Below are 23752 nucleotides of genomic sequence, written 5' to 3' on the forward strand. Positions count from 1 at the left end.
TTTCAAGCTGGAAACTGAATAATGTTATTAGAGAGAAGTGTTCCACTTTTTCAAAAACTGAAAAACACATGTTTCTCCAAAAGTTGGAAAAAATTGTCAGAAAAGATTTTTCACCAATTTTTATAACAAGTGTAGTCAAAGTCTATGTTCAATCCACATGAGAAAACAAACCCTAGAATGTCACCAAGCTTACTAATATTCTGCAAGAAAAGTGGTGAAGGCGCTTCTGGAATTGCTAAAAGAACACCCAAACAACATTGCTAAGCTTAGGTGAAAGTTGATGCAGTGAAGGACTCTGTCGGAGAAGATTTAGGTGACTGGAAAGGGCAAAGTCAGTAGTAAATGATGAGTATGTAAGGCTAGAGAAGGCTAGTAGACCATAGTCAAACCTTTATTCAAACTCAGCCCATCTGCAGCACTTTCAAGGAGATCGTGAAGTCTCAGATGTGGATAAAGAGAATGAAGTATTGTAACATGAGAATCTTTTCGTGCATGCTACAAGTGGCCAATCTGAATCTAGCATCCTGTTTCACAACTTTGTTCATGAGAGAACATTCTATTCTTTGTTTTGGTTGAAGTGGGAATTGATGCTCAACAATTGCGTAATGAATGCAAGCAATTCTTAACGACGCAAAAACTTAATATAAGATCTTTTGTTGCTATAAAAAGAAAAACAAGAGAGGAAAAAGGGAGCGGATGTGAAGGAAAGAGAGGGTGGGGTGGGAGCGAGGAACTAACTAAACCCCTGTTGATTTTCTTAATATTCAATTTAGTGTCCCAAGATTTCCTAACTCAGGTGAAGTTCCTAACATCAGATAAACTTACTCCTAACTTATTCATTGCTCTGCAAAATCACAAAAAAGTTCATTCAATGAAGGAAAAAGTAGGATTATATAATTAAAAAGAAAAGAGGGCTGAAAAGTGTTTACCATGTGATTGCTTAATAATTTTACGTACATTTTTTTCCTGCGGGTTACATGTGGCATCTCTCTTGAAGATTAGTTTTACTATCTGATGGTGCTGACTTTCCTTGTAGGGAACATCACCCTCCAAGTATGGTTTCTGCAGCAGTATCGATAATGACACAAATTTTGGAGGAGAAAATGCAAGAGAAAGAGAAGACCAGTTCCGAGCTGCTCACTTTTGAAAAAGAAGTATCTGAGCCCCTTTTAGATGTGATTTTGCAGAACCTTTTGAAAGAAGCAAAGGTAGATATGGTGATCTATAACTTAATAAAATTTAAAGCTAAAAGTAGTTGCTGCATTAGCATTTTCAGGAGTACTTTCAACTTTGTTTTGAGAAAGATGTAGTGCTTTCATCCCTTTTATTTATGTAAAACAGAAAATTTTGATCTTCTTTCATCCCTTCTCCAAGATGAAATTGGCAGTAGTACTTAATACTGCAATCTCTACTCATTTGAAGCCAAGAAATGGAGTTCCTTTTTGTGTTCGAGTTCTCTTTGCTGTCACCTTTCTCACCGAAAACAGTAGGAGGGGTAGGGGGAAGCTTTGAAGAGGCTGTTCTATTTAATGTGTCATCCTTTCTGCACTTATAAAACTTTAAATTAAGTACTTAAGCACACCTAAGTCTTCATATTTACTCTGCTTCCATTTCCTATACATAATCACCCATTATAATCTTTTTCCTCTTTGTTTATCCTCTACCTAACTTCTTCTTCAATTGTATAGTTTTCCATCTATAGATCAATTTATGTCACCTATATTGCATTGTGTAGTTTTATTTAATTCACGGACCTCCTTTTTTTTCAATTTAAATGACATAGTTTCTGATGATTTGTCCTAAAACACTGTAAACTTTCTCTGATGACCAAAAGTTCCTGAAGCACTGTATACTTTGAAATACAAAACTTCTTGTGCCTCTATATAAGTTCATGGATCAACTTTTACACTCTACTTATCGAAATAAACCAAAGGAGTGATCTCTTACCCCAAATCCATGTAAATTGCCAAGATAGTCTTTTGACGTTTTTCAGCTCCCACCTTTAGTTTATTCTCTGTATGGAGCTATTAATATTTCTTAGCAGTTTGTACTTTTCATTTTCTGCATCTACTGGATGCCATCAATGAAACAAATTACTTCGTAGGAAAAAAGTAATCTACCCCAAATTGGCACATCTGTATGTATATGTGTGTGTGTGTGTGTGTGTGTTTGTGTATATATTATATGCATGTGTGTATATAAATTAGTTGCTCACATATTATACTCCAGTTCAAAACTATTTTAAGTTGATATCTTTAAAGTCAAACTAACATTCAAATGTCAAAGATAGTATAAGAGAAATGAAAGAAAAGTTGCGTGCACATCGGTTGTTGTGTTTGCTCTTTTTTTCACATCTGAGTGTCTGTGACGTAACTCCACGTTTGTGAGCTTGCTCACATTGGTTGTCCTAGGCCTAGATAAATGAGGAGGCTTGTGAAAATTGAGCAATGGAAGAAAGAGATCCGTACAAGTGATACCAATTATTTGGGATTAAGGTTTAGTCAGGTCTGTGCATTTACTTTAGGTCTAATGTTCACTAGGAGTGGGTTAGTTTTGTTGCTAGTAGAAATATAGAGAATCTCTTGTACCCTAGTACCTGAGTTTTAAAATATTGGATTGAGATGTGTAATGGAGCGATATGGATTGGGAGAATATGTTTAACTGGCAACAACTAGCTTGGGATTGAGACAATTGTTATTGTTGTAAGTGTCTGTCAGCAGCATATGCACCCGTTCCATATCCATGATGATTAAAGCCCAAAACCTTATCCTGTTTTAGATGTCTGGAAATTACTCTCCACCCAGTTATGAGTCTATAGTTGTAGCTCCCATTTCTTCTTAGGTTCACCTCATGTGAATCTTTTTTGTTTGTAGATAAATTTGCTGCCGTCTCAGAAGTTATAGATTTTAATCTTTCTTCTTTTCTTTTTGTTGGTTGCACAAATGATGGTAGGGATCCTGCTATTCTTTAGATTAGGGTACATTTCCATGGGTGCTAATGGAGACTTGTCATTTGCTCAACTACTTTCTCTTGGTGTCTGGGGAAAGTTGAGAAAGACATTTTTATTTGGGTCCTTGAATACCCATTTATTTGATTGAATGTAGAAAACTGGCAATACATGTGGCTATGGAGCAGGGCTAGCATGTATTGTTAAGTAGAAATGCTACAGAGGATGAGAGAATATTGGGAGGAGCATTCATCAATTTGTGAACATTAGTAATGCCCTGAATATATCATTTAATGTTGAATTTTTGATCCTTCAATTATGGGTGCCGAGTCAGTTTTTTTTTTGGGATCAAATGCAGAGTCATCTTTTTAGATGGGACCTTCTGAATGACTCATCAAAATGCAGTGGTAGTAGATTATCTTATTTCAAGTTGCTCATAGACTTGGTTCTTTTAAGCTTGCTTGTAGTTATGGCTTCTAGAGATTACCTTCTTCCATGTCATGCTAAGTGTTCTTTTCGTTGATGGAGGACAGCGCAATATATACTTGTCAAGTTTACCAATGATATGCAATATAGGAACTTTTTACAATTATTAGGTGGTTCTTGTTTGGCATAGATGAAATTAATTGTCATCGCTCTCTTATTTTTGCAATTTGTCTTTTCCTGCTATGGAAATTTCAGCGTAATTGTCTTTAAAAACTGGAATTCTTTATGAATTTTGTTCCAGGGTTCATCTCGTGCGTCTCACCAGCTTGCTGTCTCTGTCATTCAAACTTGCAGTGAAAAGATTGAAGATACTGTTTCAAGGTTTTTAAGGTCTTGCATACTTAATAGAGACGCTGTGCAGAGTGAGATCAAGGAATATTACCATGATATTATGTACGAAATCTTTCAGTGTTCTCCTCAAGTACTTCTTTCTGTCATACCTAGCCTGATCCACGAACTATTGGTGAGTCATTCTCCTGCCATTTAGTATATTATTGTACGACAATGTACTCTGACCTCTGTTAAATGTTATTTGTCTGGTCCAGTGAATGCAAAATAAATTTAGATTATCATTGTTATTGTTATTTTTCCTCGTCTTCTCATTATTACTATTGTTAAAGTTCTTCCATTGAAGTTGGGTTATTTTCCCCACTATATTGCTCAAACTAGAAATGTAACTTCATTCACAGACAGATCAAGTGGATGTCCGGATAAAAGCTCTTGGCTTGATGAAAAAGGTCTTTTCATTGCCTGGAAACCATTTTGCCCGGGATTATCACCAGCTTTTTGTAGAATTCTTAAACAGAACTCGTGATAAATCTGCTGAAGTGAGACTAATTACACTTTCATGTGCTAAAGCATTCTACATGACCAATCCATCAGGAAAAGAATCTCTTGAAGTTCTTTGTAAGATGTCAAAACTCGAAAGCTTCTTTTCCTTTTCTTTTTTGTCTTTCAGAATGCCCTTGATTTGTTGGCCTCCTGATTAAGCATTACAGCTCACTTTTTAACTCCTGTGAACCGAGCAGCTGCTCTTCAAGATCGTCTTTTGGATTCTGATGACAGAGTGAGATCAGAGGCAGTTACTGTGGTGTGCGACTTGGCAAGATATAAGCTAAAATCTGTTCCTCTTGAACTTATCACATGTGTTGCAGAACGACTGAGAGATAAAAAGGTTGTAGTTGTGAACAGCTTTCATAAGATAACATTGATTTTTGTGCAGTTCTTTGAAAAAGAAATCCTCTGTTTGTACTTCCTTAGATATGCTTTCTTATGCTTCTTTTTCATCTAAATATGTAGGTGTCTGTTAGAAAGAAAGCATTGAAGAAGTTGTTAGAACTGTATCAGGAATATTGCACACAATGTGCTGCTACCATCATGGATTTCAGTGATCATTTTGAACAGATCCCATGTAAAATTTTGATGCTATGCTATGACAGAGATTGTAAAGAGTTCAAGTATGCCCATTTTTCATGATGCGACTTCTAAATGGATGCATTTTCTAGTTGATGGAGATCTAATTATGATTCACCTGACACAGGCCTCAGCGAATGGAGATTGTGCTTGCTGACACTCTGTTTCCTGCTTCTCTTTCTATTGAGGATAAAACCAGGCATTGGGTCTTCATGTTCTCACTTTTTACGCCTTGTCATCTCAAGGCCTTGAATGCAATTTTATCTCAAAAGCTGAGGTATTTTGGTGAAACTTGGATTTCATTAACTTTTCAGTTTTGCCTTGCTGCTTTTGCTTGAATTCATGGGGTAGTATACGTCCAGGTTGCGAAATGAAATGCAAGTGTACTTAACTCTCCTCAACAAATACAAGGTATCACAAATAATATTTAATTATGAAATGTTCTGATAATTCTCTTTGTTCACCACTGTATAGAAAAAACAACCTCTCTACCTCCTCGAGGTAGTGGTAAGGTCAGCATACACTCTACCCTCCTCTGACCCCACTTAGTGGGATTTCACTGGGTATGTTGTATGTTATTAAATAGCAGAAAATTGAATTCATTAAAGCTGAGTTATAGATGCTTTTATGCTAGAATTTTGGATTGCTCAAAATTTCCAAATTTTCACCTATGATTACGTCTTGAACTTTGGGACACTTTTTTCTTTAGGCTGAAGCCTTTCTGGTTTTGTCTAGAATGCCTTTTTTTGTGGCATTAAATACCATTCTTGTTTCTACTCTCTTAGTAGCTGATGCTGGCAAGATAGGTTGCTATGTTTATGAAGAAATTCTAATTTACTAAGAATTTTGGTCCTCCTACATACTTTTGTCAAGTCATTTGTGCAGTTATTTTGCATTGGTTTTCTATCTTTATTGTCCAGGAGGAAGTATCGGAAGAAGTAGAAAAGAAGATGAAAATGTCCATTGTGAAAATGTCAGCATCTTTTGAGGATGCTGCCAAAGCAGAAGACTGCTTCCGCAAACTGGATATGGTGAAAGACAGTCAAATCTTTGATCTGTTGGAGAAGTTATTAACTGAACAGAGCATTGAAGATGCCCAAACCACCAGAGTGAGCTTGTTTCACTTTCTTATAGTAGATCTTTTTTCATTTCACTTTTAACCTGGATATAGAGTCGCTTTCTTTTCATCGAAATCCTACCATGGAGCAAGATGCCTTTAGAGTTTCTATTGAACTCTTGCGGAGTAATCTCAAGATTATTTCTTCTAACCTTCCTGTGTCTTTTATGTTATCTTGGTTTCATTCCTCAGTAAGTTACACTTAAATTTTATTGATGGTCATGGTCTAGAATAGAGAATGACCAGGGACCTGTGCTAGTGGTTGGGCCCCTAAGTGGGTTATCTTTTGTATGAGCTTGATATTTAAGAAGCGCTAAGTGGCTCAACAAACTGAAAATTGTGATGTAACCAGAGGAGAAAAGCGAAACAGGTTTAAGGAGTGTGCCTATAGTATTGTCACAACCCAAGTCTACACCCTAATCGTGACATGGTGCTTGGAACCACGGATGGTCCCAAGCTAACCCTTGGCATAACACATCAAAGCATACCATAAGAAAACTAAGCGGAAGCTGAAACATATGCATAATAGGTCTGGTTAGAAAGATAAAATATCCATGAATATCGAAAACTAATGTTTGAAACAAGCTTCTAATATCTGAATCAAAGAAATAAGTTTGTCGGGACATGGCCCCCGATTGCCATTACTTAGTAAAAAGACTAACTAAAACTACCCATGAAGTCCCCGAATAAGGAGGACTCACCAGCTGCTGTCTAGGACTGCTACAACCTCACTAACCAAGTGTCCGAGAATGAGCACCAAATTCTACCTCATAAAAGGATGCTACGCAGAGAAAGTATGCGTCAGTACTTGGAATGTACTGAGTATGCAAGGGCACCAATATACTCATATAAAATAACATATGGAGGAACAGTGAACTTAGGTTTCTAAAATCATAATCGTAATAAAGGAATTGAATAGAAACAATTGGTGTTCATGCATAAATTTTAGTTTAAAAACCTTCTTCCAAAAGCATATACATCAAGGTGAGTGTAAATCAGTAGTCTTGCATAATCATATACATGAAGTAGCATACTCAAAATGAATTATATAGGGTTAAGACCATATCATAAAAATACATAACTGGGAAGTTTCTTATAACCGACATACACCATGTGGGCTCATAACGTTCAACAACCCAGTTTCTATGCCTTGCCTGAGTATAGAACCTTATCTTACCTATGTGAATCCACTAAATTGTGCCTCTCAGGGCCATGTGGAGTTGTCCGACAAAGCGGTATACTTGAACCTACGGTGGCACGTAGTCATGGGACTTGGATTTTCTAAACCTGTATCTTCTCAGTGCTAAATAGCCCTCCCAAAATAACATACATACGTATTATTGCTCATAAACATAAAAGGTGTCCATTTATTTGAACCATCTATGAGATTAAACTCAAAAGTTATCTAAAATAACCTATATTGAGGTTAAAATTCATATCATGATAGTTTTCATGCTTAAAAGTCATAAATGTTCAAAGATCCATACATATCATGCTAAATTAGTACAATAAGGTTTTAAAACCAAAGTGAAATCATGAAAACATGAATTAATGAAGAAAGGTTGTAATTTCATAAAAAGCCGTAGCTTTGCTTCTAACAAGCTTGTAGAATTCTTGAGAATCAAAATACTTTAGACATGAGAGTGAAAGGATACTCCCATTGAAGCCTTACATACTTATACGTTTCGCAAAACTTGAAGAAGGATCCTAACTTGTTGAAGAACGATCAAGAAATTCTTTCTTGAAATTTTTGGATTCGTTTCTTGAAAATCCTATGACCAAGGGTTTAGATTTCTATTAATGATCCGTGAATAGATGAAGAAATTTGAGTTGGAAAGCTTGAAATTCTTGGAGGATTTACCTTGATGAAGAACCTTGAAAGAGAACTCTAACCTGGTGTTTCTTGAAGAATTCTTGAGCGTTCAAGTTTAGGAGTGAAAGAGAGGATTCAATTATGAAAAACTGTTTTCCTACATGTTTAGGGCAATTTAGATAGCTCTCTTGTACCCTAAAAAAAAATAATCAGAGCTGGAAGACGAAATTTTATTCAAGTGGGCAGTGAGGTCCGTTTTCACTCCGTATCGCGGAGCGGTTGCCAGGTTGAAGTGTCTCTAGTAAATTAGCTATAACTTTTTACTTCGAACTCGGATTGATGCAAACTTGGCGGCGTTTGAAAGAAGACTCATAGACCTTTGATTTGATAGGTCATGAGTTGCCTAACTCTTAATATGCTGAGAGATATGGTCATTTGAAGTTGACCCTTATATGAACTCATGCGAAAACTTAGCTGATAGAAATGCTTTGAACTTGGCTTGATGTTTGAGGTTCCTTATGACCCCTAAACTACATTCTGTACACTTCCAATACTTAGGAAAGAACCTTAACATATATGCACAACTTAGAAGCGTTGGGTTTGGGCCTATATGCTTACGGAGGATGGTTCGGATCTTTGGTTAGAAGTTGTGAGGCGTTACAAGTATAGAGTAGCTCAACAAATTAAAATTTGGCTTGGAGTAGAGAGATCAGGCTGAAAAAGTTAAATAGTGTGCCTGGAGTAGAGTTATTTGTGGAGTTTTTGGTTTAAGTCAGTGTAAAGGAAGGAGGTTTTCTGGTATTGTTAAATGCTTGCAATTGCATGGATTATTTGGAAAGAGACCTATATTTTTGGCTTCCTTGATTTCAGACTGTAAGCTTGTATCTTTGACAACAAGCTTACTAGAACTTCAAAGCGATTTCTTTTTGACGAGTGACTGCTGCATATATAATTGAAAGACATCTTGTTCTCCTTGTTATACACTTCTCTATTCTGTGAAAATTCTCTTGCCTTGGAAACTTGTGAAGACCACACTAAACATCCCTTTCTTTCTGAGAAAATTTTGTTGCCTTGGAAACTAAGTGAAGACCACACTTCAGATTCCTTTTTTTGGTGACCTGGTTGTGGGTGCTGGTATCTGGGTACTGAATGGGAGTAATTTTTACAGCAAATGCTATAGAGGATCTAGTTAGCTAGAGTTAAATGATGCAGTGGGGAGCATTTCATTATTTATGTTATACACATTCTGGAGCTGCGTAAATTCTTTAATGCATTTGAATTATTAGATTCACTTTTAAAGTGCTGAAAAAGAAATTTCTAATGGGTTGCAGAGATGAGTTTCATTATCACAGTAAGATGCAGAGTGTTTTGCGTGGTCATTTCCCATTGTATTTTTGCCTTCCCTAACTCTTTGGTTTCATCTGGACTATATGCACACCTGATTTGGGTTAAGACAGATTTTTGGGACATGCAAGTTCATGATAACATGATAGTGCACTTTTTTGTGGATTAGAGTAATCTTATCTTCTTTTTTTTCCCCATCTTTAGATTTGAGTTATTGCACCATTATCAGTTCCTCTGCAAATTTAATGAAAATCTTGTTGTCCCTTATCCAGGATGACCTTTTGAGAATGACTGGCAACAAGAATCTGCATACTGAGTTTCTGCAATTACTCCCCATGAAATGTTCATTTAATCTATTTGGTTTGGAGCATGTGCGCTGTATTTTTGATCATCTTTCTGACGACAGATTTGGGAGTAAGCATTTGGAGGATTCTGCTGTGCAACTTCTCTTGGTAAGAGATAAGTCACTTTAAATTAAAAGAAGAATCCTGAAATTGGTGAATTTTGGCAACCTTTTTTTTATCATCATCTTCAGTGCTCCTCCACACCCAATATTTAGGAACTTTGTGTACTATTAGATTGATTATTCTGCAGATTATACTATAATAGTCTAAATACATTCTTGTCTTTTCTTCCTCTCTTCCTTTTCAGCATTCAATTGAAATACTGACATCAGTTAGGTGCACTAAACTATGAGAGTTCCTGTTGCAGTTCCATTTCTTTTTTTTTTAATCAAGTAACGTATTTTCATTCATAAACATGGCCAAAAATCTGTTGTATACAACGGTATACCAAAAGGTAAAGAATCTACAAGAAGAAATGATTCTCTACAAATTCCACCCAATCATCTATACAATAGGGAACTTCATGTATGCACCAAAAGCATCTGTTGATTTCTAGAAAGTTAAACTTAGGTCGCTAGTAATATACTGTCACTATGTTAATTGAAAAGGAGATCAGAGAAGGCTTCAGATCTTTTTGCTGTTTGAACATGACAGGTGTGAAAGTTGTCTTGCTTAAAGAGATAACCTTTTGTTACAGAGTTATTTTTCATTGTTGCTTCGTATAGGCATCTGCTGGGTGAGTTAAATCACTTCTTTGAAATGAAGTTCTCCTGTTCGGAAAAAGGCGCAAGGAAAACTTAAGCTTTATGTGCCTCTTTGAACCTTTTCTTTTCACTCACTTTGTGTGTTAGATTTTACTTCATATAGTATTCACATCCATTTCAATTGTATGCTATTTCTTCACCTTCATCCCTTTTTCGCCAGACTATTCTCAGTGCATTTCCTTCACTCTTGAGAGGTTTGGAGACAGAATTCAGGAACTTGTTGTTGGAGGAGGTTATCCCATTCAATGAACAGCTGATCCGGATTCTTGCAAAAGAAGGATCCCACATGTCAATCAACCTTGGGTAATTTTTCGAATTCTAGGTTGTAGCATGGTGCATTTTTATAGAAACCAGAGAGCAGGTTTCCTTCCCTAGTGGAAGCCCTCCCAGCCCAAAGGAAAATGCCCTTTTCTTTCTATAGTGACTGCAGTATACAAAAGAATGAGTCTGATAGATAGTTTGAGCTTTCATTAGTTCTTCTGTTACATGACTTTGTAGCATACAATCTGATGGAAAATTTCAGTCTCTTAGTTTGAGAATAGATCACTCTTTGGTTCAAGCACCATGCAGTATTTACTGTTTACTGTAGTATATATAACAATTTTCCCTTCCAATACCTCGTTTTGTGATGATGTGTGTAATTTTTCATTTGCAGGATTGAGCATTACCTTCGTCTGATTTATTTTAGAATGAGCATCTCTCGGCATAAAGTATTTCATTTAGTGATAAGTGTCAAAGAAAATTTTATACGGCACTACTTTATATTGTAGTGTCATAGTCAAGTACATGTAGGTCTTAAGTTGATCATCTAATTCTTTTTAAAGTCTGCCCTTTGTTTCTATTGTATTTAAATAAAGCCAAGGAGTGGTCCAGGGTTTCACCATGTTAGCATCACTCCTACTCCTGAAGAAATGGAGTCTTTTCTACTATTAATTTCAATCTGGGTGTATCCCTCTGACCATCAGCTTAGCTTCTCTTTTCTCTTTTCTGTATTTGATAAGACAGGATTGCAGCTTCTTTCTAATTTGTATCAAAGCAAACAATCTTTACCTTCAAACTGGAGGATAATATAATGTTATCTTCTCAAGAAAAAAACTTTTTAAAAAAACTGGAGGATAATATGGATTTCGTCTTTCTTGTTTGAAAGATTAGATTAGACATTCTGTGCTTGTTTTTACATAAATACTTCAATGGGTTGGCTTCTTGTAGAACTCTACCTATGAAACTGCTTACTTTTCTTCCCATTTTCCCACTTATTTTCTTTTTCATGTAGAATTTTTATTTATTTTCTGTTTTCCAGAAAAGTGGAAAGTGTTCTTCCTTGTTGTGTGTGTTCTGCTAAGTTACTGCTCTCTTTTTTGTTCCGAGTTAGAGCAGTCGTATTTACTTTGTTGCAGTGACATATATCCATTCTTAGAGAAGGTTTGCTTGGATGGCAGTCGTGCTCAAGCAAAATTGGCTGTTTCGGCAATTGCTGCACTAATGGCCCCCTCAGAGCAGTCCATTTTCTTAGATTTGTGCAAGGTGGCAAACTGTCATTTTCTTGGCATAGTCATGTAAAATGTCTGTTCATTTTCAGCATCTTTGGAGTATGCCTGATTTCTTTTACGTTTTAATGATTGCAAAATAATGGGATCCGACTATAAGCTTCTACTAACTGCTACAAACAAGTAAGTCAAATTGAAAAATTTTAATACTTCACTTAACTGTTTTGCCTTTGCTTCCTGTCTACCAGTTCAGCTGAGCAGGTACTGTTCTTAGTAGTTAGTACTACGTTTTGCTACTGCTGTTACTACTTGTACTACCATCTCTATGACTGATAATAACAATAAAAATAAATTTATACTTGTATGGTCATAATAATCATCAAAACTCTAAATGATAATAATAATGATAATAATAATGATAATCATAAGCATGATCATCCTCTTTATAATCATCATCATTACCACCACGAGTCACGACCATGACCACCATCAATATCACAATCAGACACGTCTTGATCTAGGACGCCTTGTTGTCATTGTTTTAAGAGTTATGATATGGTGAGCCTTCAGATGCACATTGAGGTGGGGGATCCATAAGATGCCCCACATTGCATGTAAAATAATGGGTTGCTAGGATACACATATGACACCAATTTGTTTAAGCCCAAAGCTTCCAACCGTTGGTCACTCATCCCCTTGTTTTTCTCTAGTGATTTGACTTCAACTTTGCCAATAATCTTATGGAGCTGATGAGAGTTAAAAAAAATCAGACTGACACTGAAACCTAGAAGATGCAAAGTTTCTGATGGAAGAGGAAGTGCTAATTTTGATGGTAGTGGAAGGAGCTAGCTTTTTGTAACCTTTGCATCTTCTGGATACTTTTTGATTAAATCTGTTTTTACCTGATCAAAAAACTATTTTTGGTGGTGGTGGATGACACTTATAGTTGAACTTTTGAGAGATTGATATTTTGGTTTCTTCTTGCATCAAATGCATAGGTCTTTAATTTAATGTTCTAACCTCAACAATTTACAGATTGATACTTTCTTAAAAAGATGCTCTGTGAGATAACTGACTTGAATTTTTGCCCTTTTAGTGAAATGGGCTCGGTTGTGCTAATGTGCTTCTGTATTGATCGATCCATTATTTTCTCATTGTTTTCCTTTCTCTACTAGTCATATTAAATTAAATTTTCTACTTTTCCATTTTTACTGGCATATTATTTAGGCATAATACATAACGAACACTCAAACTTGGGCTTAGCTGGCAAGTAGATACTCCAACTTTGAGAATGTACATCTAGACACCTCAGCATGTCTCCGCTGTGTCAGTCGAACACTTCAACTTACAAAATGATCATCTAGACACCTCCAGAATTTATGTGCCCCCTGCACCGGGTGTTCGCACTGTTGGGATGAGTTGGAGTGTTTAGTTGCTAGTTGAGACCAAGTTAAGATGTCTAGATATGCACTCTCAAAGTTGGAGTGCTTACTTTTCAATTGAGGCCAAGTTTGAGTGTCTGCTTTTACTTTACGTTTGTACTGATGGAAACACTGTAAACTGAAAAATTGTGGTGCTTACACCCTGTGCTTTGAGGTTTTTCCTTTTGACTGCGGTTTTACTTTTCAGACTTTTTTGTTTTGTGTCGTTAGTCTATCATTTTACTCCATGTATGAGTTGATTCTAAGGTTCTCTCTCATCTGCATCTATTATATTTCTAGATGCTTGTGGATTCTCTGCATCTGGGGAAACAGCTTCCAACAGTTTTGCAGTCTTTGGGCTGTTTGGCGCAACATTCTGTTTTAGCATTTCAAGCACATGAAGAGGTGGTCACCCGTTATATCATTGAGGAAATATTTGAGCTTACTGATGTGAGTTCTACTCTTCTGATACTGACTAGTGACTACCTGTACCTGTTCCCCTAAAAATGGAAAAAACTGCTTAAATAGGAAGGCATGATAACTGATAAGTTCTCTTTTAGCCTGTTCACTTTGATATCTGCAATTGTTCTGTTTCTTCTCTACTGATGTAGATAAAAATTTTCCTAGGTGGCCATGTTGGAGGATATGGATTTGTTAGAAAAGACTTCTGAATGTAGTGGTTCTTGCCAATTAAAGGTGAGTGTCATCAATCTTATTCTCACTTCTTCTTCCTATTTCATTTGGGTTCTACCAGTCTAGAATCCAGTCTACATGTCTCTGATCATTCCAAGGCTGTCAACTAACTGATCTTCACCCGCATCTTTTCCAATAATATTTATGTCTCCATTTGGGTTCCATCTTGTAAGAATGCACTCACAGATTGAAGTTGCTCTTCATATTGACTGGCAGTTCTTATGGCTATGCATTTGAGCATTGTGAACTAGTTTAAGGAATGTGACGAGATTACTAAGAACTGATAACTTTACCAAGCATCCGTTCCATTCCAGGGTGTTGGAGTCCCACATCGGTGGTATTAGAGGTCCTTGGTCTTGGACAATCCTTCCCTCATGAGCTAGCTTTTGGGATTGAGTTAGTATCAGAGCCAGACTCATCCCAATTCATTGTTTCTGATGTTGGGTCTCCCGTCTTATATTATCCATCCTCCAAATGTCTAGTCTTGGGTGTGCTGGGAAGGGTGGGGGTGTTGGAGTCCCACATCGGTGGGATTAGAAGTCCTTGGTCTCCTTATATGGTCTTGGACAATCCTCCCCTCAGGAGCTAGCTTTTGAGTTTGAGTTAGGCTTAGGTCCATTTCTTTAACACAAGGAAATTCTCCAAAGAGAATATACACAACGGAATGAACTTGATGCCCATTTCCTAAATTAAACCGTGGATTTTGGTGACTATATTTAATCAATTGGCGGTTTCAGTACTGGTTTGCATGTAGAACTCCTTACTGATACGAGCTGTTTTGAATGACAATTTGACTTCTCTTTATTAGTTTGTTCAAGAGATTTTGGGTATGTTTGGTATGGGAGGAAATGTTTTCTTATCTTTCAATGTTTGGTTGAACAAAATTTTTGGAAAACATTTTTTCTAGGAAAACAAGTTCCTTTAAAAATGAGGAAAATGACTTACTTATGGAAGTAGGGAAAACAAGTTCTATAAATGATATTCTATGTTTATTGTATCCTCCCCACCCACCCAACCCCTACCCCTTGGCCATCCCACCCCCACCACCCTCAAGACCCCCCTCCCCACCCCCTCTCACCCCTATAGTATTTTACTAGATTACATATAAATGCTTTTGAGATAACATTTTTTTGCTTACTTACCAAGCACCAAAAAATAAGTAAGAAACCAACTTGTATTCCAAGAATTATTTTTATAGGAAATATTTTCCATGGAAAATATTTTACTTCGTACCAAACACACCGTATTGGTTTACACTTTATGTAATTCGTACGAATATGTAAATTTTTCTATTCAAAATTCCACAAAGTTGCTAAACACATACATTAAATGTGAATTAACTCGAGATATAAGAAGGTGAAGGTAACAGATACACCCAAGGGTGTGGCATAATGGTCGATGGCATGGAGGAGAACTATGAGACCATAGGTTCAAGTCCTAGTGGAGACAAACAATACTAAGTGATTTTTTTCCATCTGCCTAAGCCTTGATGGATAGAGTTACTAGTATTTGTATTGGTTGGAGAAATAACAAAATTCAATGGAATAGTTGAGGTTTGTCCAAGCTGCTTCGGACACCAGCACCTCCACCACCAACATTAATGATGCTTCAGTCCCAACTTATTAAGGTCGCCTATATGAATTCCCACTGACCATGTTGCCTGCTAGCCTACTGCAACCCTACTTTATTTGGATTTGGGACTGACAATGTGAGCAAATTGACTAAACACCATTGTAAGATTTTTTTTTTTGAGGAAACAAATGTCTTGAGGATGGTCTTTAGAGGTTAATCATAACATATCACAACCGACAAGTGATATTTACAGATTGAAGTTCCACAATATGACTTACAAATCACATTCCCGAAATGCAACTTATAAATCACATTCCTAAAATGCCATTTAAAATTGCATTTCCCAAGTATCAGAATTCAAACTCCAAAATCCCTAAATAGATCATGAACAATATAGACACCTAAAAGTAATATAAAATGATAAATCACTTCTAATCACAAATATATACATCAAAATGTGTCTTGTAGTTAGTTATACATGTTCACCAACATATAATCCTTTTGAGAATTTCATCACTCTAATTCTTTGTTTCTAGGCCCCTAAGGCTTTGCTATAGCGGTAACAGTGTAACACGTGATTTGTTGGTTAGGGCACATCATGAGTTTGAAACCTTCAGTAAGTAAAAGCCTAAGCCTGGTAGTTTAGTGAAGGGTAGGGGGTAAGCCAATTAACCACATAATTTTGAACCTTGAGCTACTGACTTTCGGGGATTTCTCGGTTATAAAAAGTGTTTCTTGGTGATTGGTGTTCAAATTCCTTGATAACATTTCACATCGTCAAACTACATTATAAAAAAAACATTGCACACCGCCAAACTAGTTTTCGATTTACATGCAATCAAGTTTTTCATGTTAGTTGTCAGATTGTTAGGGGAAATTTTATTGCAGAAACCTCTGCGTAGTTTAGCCAGCAATGTTAATTTCTATTTTCACGCTTAGTTTCAAGTTTTAGTAGGGCTAAAATCTATTAATTTCCTCCAGCAAATCTTTTTGATTCATAATTTCTCATATTCCATCCCATGTGACTTGAGAATGAATAGCTGATTACCAGCATCAATGTTATTTCTCTGTCTTAAAAACTTGCTTTACCCAATCCAACTTGCACAAAAATCCCTTTTACACCTTAATTTGCAAGATCCGTGTTTAAATCCATTGGACGATGCAAGACACATCCTCTTGGAAAGTGTATGACATGCACCAATCAGTGTAGTCAAAGGCACGCTTTAAGCTCGCTTAAGCCCTGAAGCGAGGCTCAAAACGTGTTGAGCGCTTCGCCTCGCTTTATGTGCGCTTCAGTGTCGTCATCAAGGTTCTAAGGCAAACTTTTCCTTGCCAATGAGCCTCTTCTTAAGAAGTGACATTAAACAATTGATATTTTACTTTATCATAATTTGTTTTCAATTTCTTTGGTCATATATTACTCATGCATGTTTATAATTATTAGTCTTGGACTAAACATATATATTTGTATTTTGTTCTCCCTTTGCGCCTTTTTTCATTAAAGCCCACGGTTTATTTGTGCTTTGTGCTTAAAGCCCCAACAGACCTTAGAGTTTTTTTGCGCCTTTCGCCTTTGATAACATTGGCACCAATCATAGAGCGACAAGTCTCATAAGGTAAAAAATGGTCAAGTTCTTCCTCCACACCTTTGCAGATCAATAACTTTTTAAAAGAATTTTAAACAATTTCCAAATAGATTTTTCCCCATTTCTTTTACAGTTCAACAACGCCAGTCAAACCAAATGACAATGATTGGAACAAGCCAAAATGTTATGCTGGAGGAATAAGAGTGTAATGTGTAACTTTACCTCAAAAAAAGAGTGTGTTGTGTATAGTAGATATAGATCAGATTGTAGATTTGATAGGAAGCTTGTAATTGACACTTTTTGGTGGTGGCCAGCATGCCCTTAATGCTGAAGAATACAATCGTACCATTTTCCAAAAAAAAAAAACTGTGGCATCCTATTCAGTTGTCCCCAAAAGAAAGCAAATGGGCATGGCCGTAGAACCAGAGACACCTCTAGGTTGACTTTGCAGCCAACAACAAAGAAAAGACCATTAATGCATATTAATTTGCTGGGTGGTGTCAAAACCACTCTAACCCTCACATCCACTACAACCGTCACAATCACAACTGCAACCACCACCACGATCACCTATGCACTGAAACAATTATGGTCTATAACAACATCTGTGCTAGTGCTCCATAGCTAAAACTGTTGCCATTACCCTTGTCCTTGGCACTTTATTCGCCAGAGTCGTCGTCATCGCTGTACCGGGGTCAACAGCTCCAGTTGCACAACCCTTATCCGTCTTTTAATCTGGGGCCAAAACAACCTTCCCAATTCCGCTCTTCTATGTCACACTCCAGCTTAGATTCAGCCCACCTACAAAACATCCTTTTCTTCCTCCACACCTTTCAGGCTTTCACCGCAATTTTGCCTGAATCTTCATAGAACCTCACTGGAAGAGACCCAAAATATTAATAAGGTGGATTCTACAGAAAGTTCTCTTGAAATATTTTGGATCAATAAGCTTAGAAAATCATCGATGTTGTAGGGTAAATATGAGGAACGAAGAGTAAATTAGATCTGTTAAATAGAATGGGGAAGGAAAGAGGACATGTGGCACTCGAATAGATCTTCAAATACAATGCTGTTGCTCTTCATACGCTAGATTCGTTGGAAAGAGATGTGCTTTCCATGTGGTAAAATAGTGAAGGTGTGTAATAAGCTACTCGTGAAGAAAAAGTGTAAAAGGAAATATTGTGCAAGTTGAGGAGGAATGTATGTATTAAGCCTATCTCTTTAGTTATCTACCCTGGTAAATATTGTCTACGCTCTTAACTGAAACTTGCTTCAAAGGGGGTGACCTAGTTGTCGAAGAGCTGGAGTAACAACCTTAGTTCTTCCCATCTGCTTATGTTTTAGTGGTAGAGTCACCCAATATTTGTGCTAGTGGGAGGTGACAGGTACTATATCTGAAAGTGATCCTGCATGGAGCTGACTGTGAGTTCATTGATTGGCTTATATGCCAATAATTTTCAAATTAGTTCTAAACTTGAGCAAGGACCCAAAAGATGTTAATGTGAAACAGTTTACCTTTCTAGTTAGGACCTCTTTCTATGGCTTCATCTAACTGTTCAGTTGATGCAGATTTTTGGGCTCAAGACACTAGTTCGGAGCTTTTTACCCCATCAAAGTGCAACTTTCAGTCGTCCAATTAACTTTTTACTGGATATCATACTGGAAATGCTTCACAAGGGCGGTCATTATGATGGTATTAACTCAAGGTATCAATTATTTTTTCAGAATTCTTAATTAGATGTTTATCAGCATGTGGGATTATGCCCATCCATAATGACCACTATCATCTATTGCATAGGAGCGAGGGTTTAGCCTGTGCACACCCAAAGGGTAGCGGCTGTGTGTTTCCCTTGTCATAAAAAAAAGATTATGCTTCTTTGAGAGTATTCGAGGGCTCTCGCTAGTTAGATAATGTACGATTCCTGGTGACATGTGAATGAAATTATCATTGTTAATGGCTTGTATATTAGCCTGAAGAACTTAAGGAATTGGGCACTACCCTACACAAATACAGAAGCTGTAAGATAAGTACTGGTCTTAAAGATGTCTCCGCTTAATGATGTGGAAGAGGTTCAATCTCCATGGTCATGCACTGATGTCCTTGCAAGGCTCTTATATGCTCTGACATTAATAAACTGTAGTTTAGATTCATGGTTTATCTCCTAGCATATGCTTGACTTAGGTTGAAAGCAATTCTAACATGTTCTCTCATCCTATGAAGCACTGCACACAATTTACGACTGTGACACTGTACACATTATTTATTTACCTTTTGTTTTGGATATCTTTGTCGCCTAAAATGGACATAGTAGCCTATTTTGGGACACCAGAATCCAAGTCTATCGAAACGTTTAGAGAAGTTATTTTGTGCCTTGCATGAAAAATATTACTTGTAGAAATAAAAAGGATAGCGCCAGAATTCACATAAACTCCAGCCACAAGCCTAAGCCTCCGATCTTCTTTTTCTTTTTCATGTCTTTTGCCCAAAATATTTAAATTTTGTTCTGTGTCCAACTTTATCCTCTTGTCTGTTTATGTTACTTAGCTTACACTTGCCTAGGGCGCTCGTGCATAGAGTGCACCTTGGCTAGTGTGGGCTAGGGGATAGGGGTGTATACTGTATGCAGTCTGATCCTAGTTTTCTGCGAAGAGGCTATTTTCATACCTAGACACTGTGACCTACACTCCAAGGGAGAAACTCTACCATTGTGCAAAGGCCTGCCCCATTAGCTTACACTTGCCTACTGGCAGAAGATGTTTAAACCTACTTTACCAATTAGTAGATGCTATGCTGCTTGTACTTCAGACAAGCAGAAGGTATTGCAGGTCAATTGTGTATTTCCTGTAGATAATATGCTTACATTGTAACTTGTAAGAAAATCTAACAAGAACAAATGAATGCTGGAAAGTTAAAGGTATTCTCAGTTTAGCTTGAAGGAACATTGTTCGTGTAGGTGATATCTTTGTTGCGTTTGTCACACTTGCAATGACTGTATCACTGGTAACCTTTTTTTTTTTAGCAGTGATTCTGACAAGGCTCATATTAGATTAGCTGCTGCAAAGTCTGTTCTTCAGCTCTCAAGAAGGTGGGATTCACTCATTTCGCCACAAATTTTCCGCTGCACAGTTTTGACAGCCAAGGTTAGAAGACCTCCAGTCTAAAGTAATATGTTAGTAAATGCTGACTGATTCTAGCAATTCACTGGTCAAAAAGATGCATAAGTTTGAGTTTCAACTAATTTAGTATTCTTGTAGGTCTCTTCTTGCGGCCCATAATTGATTAATAACAGTTGGATTGCATACTATAGAATCATCTCGCTTGTGTAGTTCTTGCTGTTATCTTATTTAGGTTCTGCAAGGACTTTATACATTTCAAGTATATTACTTTGTCACTGTTACAATCAGCAGAATTGTAGTCATTTCTCATGTTGTTTGTCTTCTTATATGGTATTGACTAATGTATGTTAAGAGTAGAGTAATGGTTAGTTCTGCAAATAGAACTCTTGCAATATTTTTTCTCTGGTGAGAGGTCTTTGATTTCAGATAGCCTTGGTTCACTGGAGATAAAGTAGCACGTCTTCCATAATTTATGAACTTTTGCATGTCTTCTAGCACGTCCAACTTGCATAGAATTCCTGGAATGTTTGAAATATTCCTCACATCTACACTTTCATTTGCTATTAAGATAGCATCCATAATTTGTCCTAAGCTGAGCGGACTTTTCACTTTCGGCACCGCACCCGTGTTGACATGTCATGAGTGTGTGGGGGTGGGATCCATACCCAATCCAGTCAACAGATTTTGAGTACTTTGACCAAAATCGACAGAGAAATTTCTGACAGATACAATTATTTCTGTAATCAAAACAAAGTTGAGGTGAAATTGAAGAAAATGGTGTATAGAATTTTCAATGTCACTCCTTTTTCTTTTATCTCCTTCCAAGATTCTCTTCTTGATCAATATTTTCTTCTCAAATTTTCCACATAATAGCTCATAATTTTGGTTTTATAACTCTATTTTTAGATATTTGAATTATTTTTAATCGAATCCCCGTACCCGTATCTATCACCAAATTTTAAAATTTAGATCATCAAGGATCCAACATCTAGATCCTCACCCGTATCGGACACTTGCACCCGAGTCCAAGCAATTTAAGGGTTTGCCTACTCTTTATGAATTCCATTTGTTGGACATCCATCAGTTTTGACATCACTTTTTTGAGCTTTTTTGTCAGAAGCTTGGAGATGATCTTGTATAAGCTGCCAATCAAGGCTGATAGGCCTAAAATCCTTCAATTTCGAAGCACCCACCTTCTTAGGAATCAAAGCTATGAAAGGCTATTAAAGCTTTTTTTCGAAGAAGCCTTGTTCATAAAAATTCTGCACAACAGCTACCACATCACATTTAACCATTCCCCAACATTGGATAGAGAAAGCCATGGAAAATAGTAAGTTATCTTCCTCATTGATCATAAGTTCTCTGGGGTCGAACTGTGGTTTCCAATCTTCTGTTTCTGAGTATAAATTTTGATAAAAGCTTATAATCTCTTCTCAGATCTCTTCTGGTTCAGTTACACTGACCCCATTGATCAACAGATTATCAATGTTGTTCTACCTCTTTTGACAGTTTGCAGTTTTGTGGAAAAACTTGGTGTTTCTGTCACCCTCTTTGAGCCTTAGATCTTTGCTTCCATGCTACTTCCTCCCTTTCTGCAATTTCCTCAAACTCTATATGATCATGTATACTGAAGCCAATCTAGACAATGTCTTGGTATGGACTTTGCTATATGTTGGACTAATTCTTTCTTTTCCTGCGTTCGATTTATATTTTCCAGCTTGACTTGTTTTATTTTCTTTTCTGCCATGCTTGATAGAATAAACTTTTGTTTAGGTCAAAGAGTCGTCAATTTCCTGATATTCAGTTTAGCAGAATTTGACTTGGATGAATTGGAAGACTATGTGTATATCCTTATTAAGAAAAAGGCCCATGTGTATATAAGTTAACATTGATAGCAGCTTGCATTTGAGTTTAACTTTGTAATACTTGAAGTATCTGATCATAGATTCCTATAACTTTTGATAGGATAATTCTCCTCTAGTACAGAGATTGTTTATTAAGAAGGTGCAAAAGCTTTTGAAGGAACATAAGATTCCTTGTAGATATGCATGCGCATTTCCATTTGCTGCCACAGACTCTTCAGAAGATCTCCAACAAATTGTAGGTTTTTATTAAAATTGTTGTTTCTTCTTACTTTGTCAGTTTATTTTCCTTCTTCTGATGCTATCCTTTTTTCCCCCTCTTAAGTCTTTGAAATACATGGAAGAATTTGTACATGTATATGGAAATGCAGCAAGAATAAATCAAATGTCTACAATGCCTGGACATGTGACTGGTTTTCCTGTTTATATAGTGGTTTACCTGATCCATGTCCTAGCTCATGATGCAAATTTTCCCACTGCTGATCACCATGATGCCAACTCCTGCCCTCAGTTTTTCAGGTTAGTATTTACTCGTCAGTTGTCTTTAAACACCTCATCTTTTTCTTACTATCCTTTTGGGCCAGTCCACTTGTTTTCAGCTTGCGAGCATTGATTGATTTTAATTACTCTGATGGCACCGTGGACCTCGTTAGTAAAGCTAGCTCATACTTGAGAAGTATCTTCCATGCAATAAAAAAGGCCGAGGATGCTGTTGATGCACAAATTACTCCTGTCAGTGTCTTCCTTGGTTTTGAAATTGATGCTAGTTCCTTATTCTTAAATATATTAATGTTGAACTATGCTAGTGGTCATGTTGCAGAATCTTCATATGTTGTCAGATATTGGGATTTCTTTGTTGGATGTAATAAGCAACACAGGTGTATCTCATTCGCATATATCTGGACTTATTTTACTGCCATCTTCACTCTATAAAGTGGGTCAAGAACATAATAGTCAGGCAAGTTCTTTTTGTTTGATTGGCATTTGCTTTGTTTTTTTTTACATAATAGTCAGGCAAGTTCTTTTTGTTTGATTGGCATTTGCTTTGTTTATTTTTTTTGTTTTATTTACAGTTTCTCTTTTCTTTTGCAGGGGAAAAGTGATCTTTTAATTCGTTATCAGCTAGATGAAAATTTCATTAGGAATTTACTTGATATTTCGAAAAAGAAAGCTCAGGTATATGCCTTTACCCCTGCATGGATTTTTATCAGCTGTCATGGAAGTGCGTAACTGATTTTCTTCTCATTGTTCTTCCTGTTTTATCTCAGACTGCTGGCACCATCAGTACACAGTACCAAAAATGTCAAGATGGCATGATGCAGTCAGGTAACAGTGGGGGCCGCACATTGGAAATGCAATTTTTCAAAAAGGGCCCTCTCCCATTGAGCATGGTAAAAAAGAATTGCGGTTATTCAGATAAGGAGGAGATAAGTGAAGCAAATCAGGAGTTCACTACTAGAGAAAGACAAAAAACATCTAAACCATTTTCAGCTTCTGCATCATTTGAATTACATAAGGAGTTTTCGATGGATGATGAACATGAAGATGATGCACATGGAGCCATTGAAGCAGTGATTAGAACTGAGCAGCAACCATATTGTTCGAGAACTGTCAGGTTACGACCCTTGTCTGATCAGAAGGATGAAAATCCACGTTCCCTTAAAGAAAAAGATACAATCTCAAGGTGTAAAACCATAATGCGCGAGCCTTCCAAATCCATCAAAGGCAACAGCTCAGATATCTGCATCTCAAAGGTATATTCTATCATATCTTTCAGTGTTTCAGT

At 36.8% G+C, this 23752-nt stretch overlaps 1 protein-coding gene across 3 annotated transcripts in view; it reads left to right on the forward strand.

Moving 5' to 3' along the window:
• The window catches only part of LOC129901435 (sister chromatid cohesion protein PDS5 homolog B), a 41591-nt gene that overhangs the window by 6767 nt on the left and 11072 nt on the right, over nt 1–23752 (forward strand). For 2 of the 3 annotated variants that reach the window (XM_055976607.1, XM_055976605.1), the window contains exons 4-24: nt 1037–1208; nt 3675–3896; nt 4123–4339; nt 4462–4607; nt 4733–4890; nt 4974–5123; nt 5209–5257; nt 5767–5955; nt 9393–9572; nt 10389–10531; nt 11626–11752; nt 13437–13586; nt 13764–13832; nt 18557–18693; nt 20008–20128; nt 22070–22204; nt 22292–22485; nt 22551–22698; nt 22787–22924; nt 23059–23142; nt 23235–23720. In XM_055976607.1, coding sequence (XP_055832582.1) covers nt 1037–1208; nt 3675–3896; nt 4123–4339; nt 4462–4607; nt 4733–4890; nt 4974–5123; nt 5209–5257; nt 5767–5955; nt 9393–9572; nt 10389–10531; nt 11626–11752; nt 13437–13586; nt 13764–13832; nt 18557–18693; nt 20008–20128; nt 22070–22204; nt 22292–22485; nt 22551–22698; nt 22787–22924; nt 23059–23142; nt 23235–23720 — 3415 coding nt within the window. The remainder of the gene's footprint in view (nt 1–1036; nt 1209–3674; nt 3897–4122; nt 4340–4461; nt 4608–4732; nt 4891–4973; nt 5124–5208; nt 5258–5766; nt 5956–9392; nt 9573–10388; nt 10532–11625; nt 11753–13436; nt 13587–13763; nt 13833–18556; nt 18694–20007; nt 20129–22069; nt 22205–22291; nt 22486–22550; nt 22699–22786; nt 22925–23058; nt 23143–23234; nt 23721–23752) is intronic. The other variant, XM_055976606.1, reaches the window with a different exon arrangement.

The sequence above is a fragment of the Solanum dulcamara genome, chromosome 8 (genome assembly GCF_947179165.1).
Source record: "Solanum dulcamara chromosome 8, daSolDulc1.2, whole genome shotgun sequence".
Taxonomy (NCBI): domain Eukaryota; kingdom Viridiplantae; phylum Streptophyta; class Magnoliopsida; order Solanales; family Solanaceae; genus Solanum; species Solanum dulcamara.